Source organism: Zingiber officinale, chromosome 10B, assembly GCF_018446385.1.
Source record: "Zingiber officinale cultivar Zhangliang chromosome 10B, Zo_v1.1, whole genome shotgun sequence".
Taxonomy (NCBI): Eukaryota; Viridiplantae; Streptophyta; class Magnoliopsida; order Zingiberales; family Zingiberaceae; genus Zingiber; species Zingiber officinale.
In genome coordinates this window covers 71,219,163-71,224,506 of record NC_056005.1, presented here as the reverse complement: position 1 = coordinate 71,224,506, position 5,344 = coordinate 71,219,163, and the positions used below count along the sequence as shown (strand labels likewise).

The window sequence follows — 5,344 nt, the reverse complement described above, 5'->3', positions numbered from 1 at the left end:
CGAAAGCCACCTCGGGACTACAACCACATGCTGAAGAAGGTAAGTGAATACATAAATGTGAAAGAGGCCCAGGCGGCGAGGAGGAAGGAAATGCCATCTGAACCATCAGCGCCGATCGAACAGAGGTCACTGATCAACCACCACGAGGACCCTGAGCCGAAGGGACACGGCTACACCAGGAAGCAAGGCCTCATGTAGTTCAGCACATGGCCTCCAGGCATCTGAAACCAAAAGGGAAGGTATGAACCCCCATGTTCTGTTTCTTCCATCAGTCAGCAACCCACAATACTTGCGACTGTCGCGGATTCAACTCAGTCGACCAACCGGTGCCCAGAAGTTATCACCGCCGGCCTCCCTCTCCTGACCAACGACACGGGCACCACGGTGCCGAATGGTGAGAGGAAGTAAGGAGATCATCGCAGCAGCCCCATCAAAGAAGCACTGACCCCAACCAAGCCGCATGCGAGCGAAGCAAACCGTCCACTCGGGAGGACGAGAACAGGAGCAACATGACGCAAGACGAGATCAACATTATAGCTGGCGGACCGACCAGCGGAGACTCCAATCGAGCACGAAAATCATACGCTCGGCAGCTGGAGATCTACGTCGTTGGCTGCAGCAGGGAGAATGCGAGCGGGCCCGAGATCAGCTTCGGCCCGAGGGATCTCGAAGGAGTTGAAGTGTCGCACGATGACAATTAACACCCTCATTATTCGAGCGGTAATTACAAACTATACCATTCACCGTGTATTCATTGACACAGGCAGCTCGGTCAATATCATCTTCAAGAAGGCGTTTGATCAACTTCAAATTGATCGAGGTGAGTTGCTGCCGATGACAACCCCGCTGTATGAGTTAACCTGCAATGAGGTCCAGCCGATCGGTCAAATCAAGCTGACCATATCACTTGGAGAGGAGCCGCTCCGAAGGACGAGAGCCACGAAATTCATCGTGGTAGACGCCTCCTCAGCCTACAATGTCATTTTGGGCCGACCGACCCTCAATGAATTCCGAGCGATCGTCTCAACCTTCTGCCAGAAGATCAAGTTCCTGGTGGATGATCAGGTAGGAGAGGTAAAGGGTGATCAGTTGGCCGCTCGGCGTTGCTATATCGAGATGGTCAAGACGGAGGTGAAGTTCGCACGGAAAGCACCCCGGTTGGAGGTAAATGGCATAACTGAAAAACCCCCTACTTTGGTTTATGAGAAGGAAGAAGTACAAATCCACCCGAGCCGAGCGGAAGCAACTACCTTCATTTCCGCTGATCTGGAGGTCGAGCAAAAAGCTGAGTTGATCGCATGTCTCCAGCAGAATCACGAAGTGTTCGTATGGTCGACGCATGAACTGCCCTGCATCTCCCCGAACGTCGCCTAGCACGAGTTGCACGTCCGATCGGACGCTCGGCCGGTAAAGCAAAGGAAGAAAGACTTCAGTGTTGAGCAGAAATTAATCATCCGAGCAGAGATAGAAAAGCTCCTGGAGGTCGGCCACATACGTGAAGTTCAGTTCCCTAGCTGGCTTGCCAATGTAGTGCTGGTCTCCAAGCCCGGGAATAAGTGGAGGGTCTGCATCGACTTCCGGGACCTCAATAAGGCTTGCCCAAAGGACTTCTACCCCTACATCGGATCGACCAGATGGTGGACTCCACTGCCAGATATGAGTTGATATGCATGTTGGACGCGTATCAAGGATACCATCAAGTGCCGCTCATCCGGGAAGATCGAGAGAAGGTCCACTTCATCACAGCCAACGATACGTATTGCTACAATGTTATGCCATTTGGACTGAAGAATGTTGGGGCCACATATCAAAGATTGATGAACAAAGTGTTTCGGTGGCAGATCGGCCGCAATATAGAGGTATATGTGGACGATATACTAATTAAGTCCCTTCGAGTTGCTGATCTACGTGCAGACATCACGGAGACGTGCCAGACGCTGAGGACGTACGAGATCAAGCTAAATCCGAACAAGTGTCTGTTCGCGTGAAGAGCGGGTGATTTCTGGGCTACATCGTTACCGAGCGGGGAATCGAAACAAATCCTAGCAAGGTGAAGGCGCTATAGGATATGTCACCTACCAGAAACCTGAAGGAAGCCCAACGTCTCACCGGTCAGATAACTGCATTGTCTTGGTTCATTTCCAAATCATCCGACCGGAGCTTGCCCTTCTTCAAGATATTGCGCTGAGCCACCAAATTTCAATGGGATGAGGAGTGCGACCGGGCATTCGAGGAACTCAAGGCGTATCTGAACTCGTTGCCTGCACTGGCTAAGCAACTGCAGGTGATCTGCTCTGAATCTATCTGGCCTCGACCGAGCATGTTGTCGGCTCATCACTAGTCCATCAGAATGGCGAAGAACAATCAGTGTATTTCCTAAGTCATATATTAAAAGACGATGAGTCCCGCTACACTAGTCTCGTGAAGCTTGCTTTCGGATTAGTACTCATTGCTCGGAGGCCCCGCCCTTACTTCCTCGCGCACACTATCATTGTGATGACCAATAGTCCTTTAGGGAGAGTCCTCCTCAATCCTGAGGCTTCCCGACAGCTGATCAAGTGGACAACAGAGCTTAGCAAGTTCGACATCCAGTATCAGCCCCCATCGACCATCAAGGCACAGTCTTTGGCGGATTTCATCATGGAGGTACAAAATCCTGAGCCCAACTCAATCTGGAAAATATATACGGATGGGTCGTCCACTCGGCAGGGGAGCGGGATCGGCATACTGCTCATCTCCCCTCAGGATGAACGGATGCAACTGCCCGTTCGGCTGAATTATTGGGCTACCAACAACGAAGCCGAGTATGAAGCGCTTATAGCTGGGCTACAGGGCGCTCGGCACGTCAGAGCCCTTAAAGTCCTAATTCATTCAGATTCACAACTAGCCACTCAACAGCTGGTCGGGTCATTCGAGATAAGTAACACAAGGCTCAAGCTCTATGCTGAGGCTTTTGAAAAGCTGAAGGCCAACTTCTGGGAGGTCGTCATACAGAAGATCCCTCGAGCGGGAAATCAGGCCGCGGACGAGCTGGCCAAGCTGACCAGCTCTCTATCTCCGACTGTCATATCATAGCCGATCGAGCAAGTGTCCCTGGTGGCCCACATTGATCTGATGGAGGGGCTCACCTTCCCAAGCGACTGGAGAGCAGCGCTAATAGAGTTTCTGCAGTCAAGAGATACACCCTTCGATCGGGAAGAGGCCAACTTACTGAGGAAAAGAGCTGGTCGGTCACTCTGATTGGGGACCAACTCTACAAAAAATCCTTCTCCAGACCTCTTCTTAAGTGTGTCGAATCGGAAGATGCCGAGTACATACTACGAGAGATGCATCAAGGATCCTGCGGCGGGCACCCAGGCGACGGCTCATTAGCAAGGAAGATCCTCCTAGCCGGATACTTCTAGCCGACCCTCCAGGAGGACGCCGATCGGACAGTCGCCACCTACTTGTCCTGTTAGAAGTATCACACCTTCTTGCATCGGTCGACCAAGGAAATGAAAGCGTCTCCAGTGTCTTGCCCGTTCGACCAATGGGGTATGGATATCGTGGGACCCTTCCCAATGGCGACGAATCAATGGAAGTTCCTACTTGTCGCGGTCGACTATTTCTCCAAGTGGGTTGAAGCCGATCCGCTGGCTAGGATAACCGAACAGATGGTTAAGAAGTTCATCTGGCAACACATCATTTGTCGATTCGGCATCCCTTGCCGGCTCGTGTCGGACAACGGGAGATAGTTCGTTGGTCAAGAACTCAGGGAATGGTGCGAGGGGTATGGCATCTAGCAGGCCTTCACCTCAGTAGCATATCCTCAGAGTAATGGGTAGGCAGAAGTCGCCAATCGGGAGATATTGCAAATCCTACGCGCGCGGCTCGACCATATGGGAAGGAGATGGGTGGACGAACTCCCCAGCGTGATGTCGGTGATCTGCACGATCCCCAAAGAAGGAATGAGAGCAACCCCCTTTCACTTGGTATACGGAGGCGAAACGGTCCTCCCCGTTGAAGTTGGAGTAGAGTCCGACCGGATACATCACTATGACGAGGATAACGCCGAGCGGAGACTCCTGGAGCTGGACTTGGTCAACGAGGCATGGCTTATGGCTTACCGACAGAGGATGAGGCAGACCTACAATCGAAGGGTGATCCCAAGATCATTTCAGGTCGGCGACTTTGTGTGGAAGAAGGTAAAGGTGGTCGGTGATGTCACCAAGTTGGAAGCTCTATGGGTCGGACCCTTTAGGATCGTGGAAAAGCTCCGCTCGGGCACCTACTACCTAGAGGATGAGGGCGGACGACGATTAGAATGTCCGTGGAGCGTGAACCATCTCTAGCCATATCGAGACGGATTAGAGGTGCGTTGATGTAATCAATGACTTTTCTTTATCCCTGTGCCCTTTGAGTGCATGATTGAAATAAAAAGAAAAAGGTTGCCAAATTTCGTGCTGAACGGTAAGCCAAATCATCGAGCGGCAACGTTAAACCCAGGTCTCCACCGACGGTCGAGCGTTGACTTTAAACCCGAGTCCTCATCAAATCGTCGAGCGGCGACGTTAAACCCAGGTCTCCACCGACGGTCGAGCGGTGACCTTAAACCCGAGTCCTCATCAAATCGTCGAGCGGCGATGTTAAACCCAAGTCTCCACCGATGGTCGAGCGACGACCTTAAACTCGAGTCCTTATCAAATTGTCGAGCGACGACATTAAACCCAGGTCTCCACCGACGGTCGAGCGGCGACCTTAAACTCGAGTCTTCATCAAATCATCGAGTGACAACATTAAACCCAGGTCTCCACCGACGGTCGAGCGGCGACCTTAAACCAGAGTCTTTATCAAATCGTCGAGTGACGACGTTAAACCCAGGTCTCCACCAACGGTCGAGCGACGACCTTAAACCCGAGACTTCATCAAATTGTCGAGTGACGACGTTAAACCCAGGTCTCCATCAATGGTCGAGCGGCAACCTTAAACTCCGGCCTTCACTAAATCGTTGAGCGGCGACGTTAAACCCCAGAGTCGAGCGGCGACTATAAACCCCAAAGTCGAGGGGCGACTATAAACCCTAGGGTTGAGCGGCGACCTTAGAACCCAGAGGTATGACCTTGATGAATTTATCATTGAAATGCAAGCATGAAGCCCGTTTGGGGCTATATAGTCAAAAGCCTTGTGATAGACAAGCAATCATGTGAGGAAGACCTGCAAAATGACCATTGATAACAAACCAAAAGTTGCCGAGTAACAGTCAAACATTCAAAGGTTACAAGATCCCTCCTCACTCGAGATAGTCGAAGACTTCGTCCGACATCGAGTCGTTCAGTTGAGCCCGGTCGATGACGTCGTCAGTCAG

General features: G+C 51.7%; 1 protein-coding gene across 1 annotated transcript; it reads left to right on the top strand.

Moving 5' to 3' along the window:
• The first annotated feature begins 3,878 nt into the window (after positions 1–3,878).
• Positions 3,879–4,331, top strand: LOC122029186. Its single transcript, XM_042588126.1, has one exon. The coding sequence runs from the start codon at positions 3,879–3,881 to the stop codon at positions 4,329–4,331; it is 453 nt and encodes a 150-aa protein (XP_042444060.1).
• The last annotated feature ends 1,013 nt before the right edge of the window (positions 4,332–5,344 follow it).

What these genes read in the sequence shown, in the direction of transcription:
- LOC122029186 (XM_042588126.1), top strand. Translation starts at nt 3,879, where the DNA reads ATGGGAAGGAGATGGGTGGACGAACTCCCCAGCGTGATGTCGGTGATC.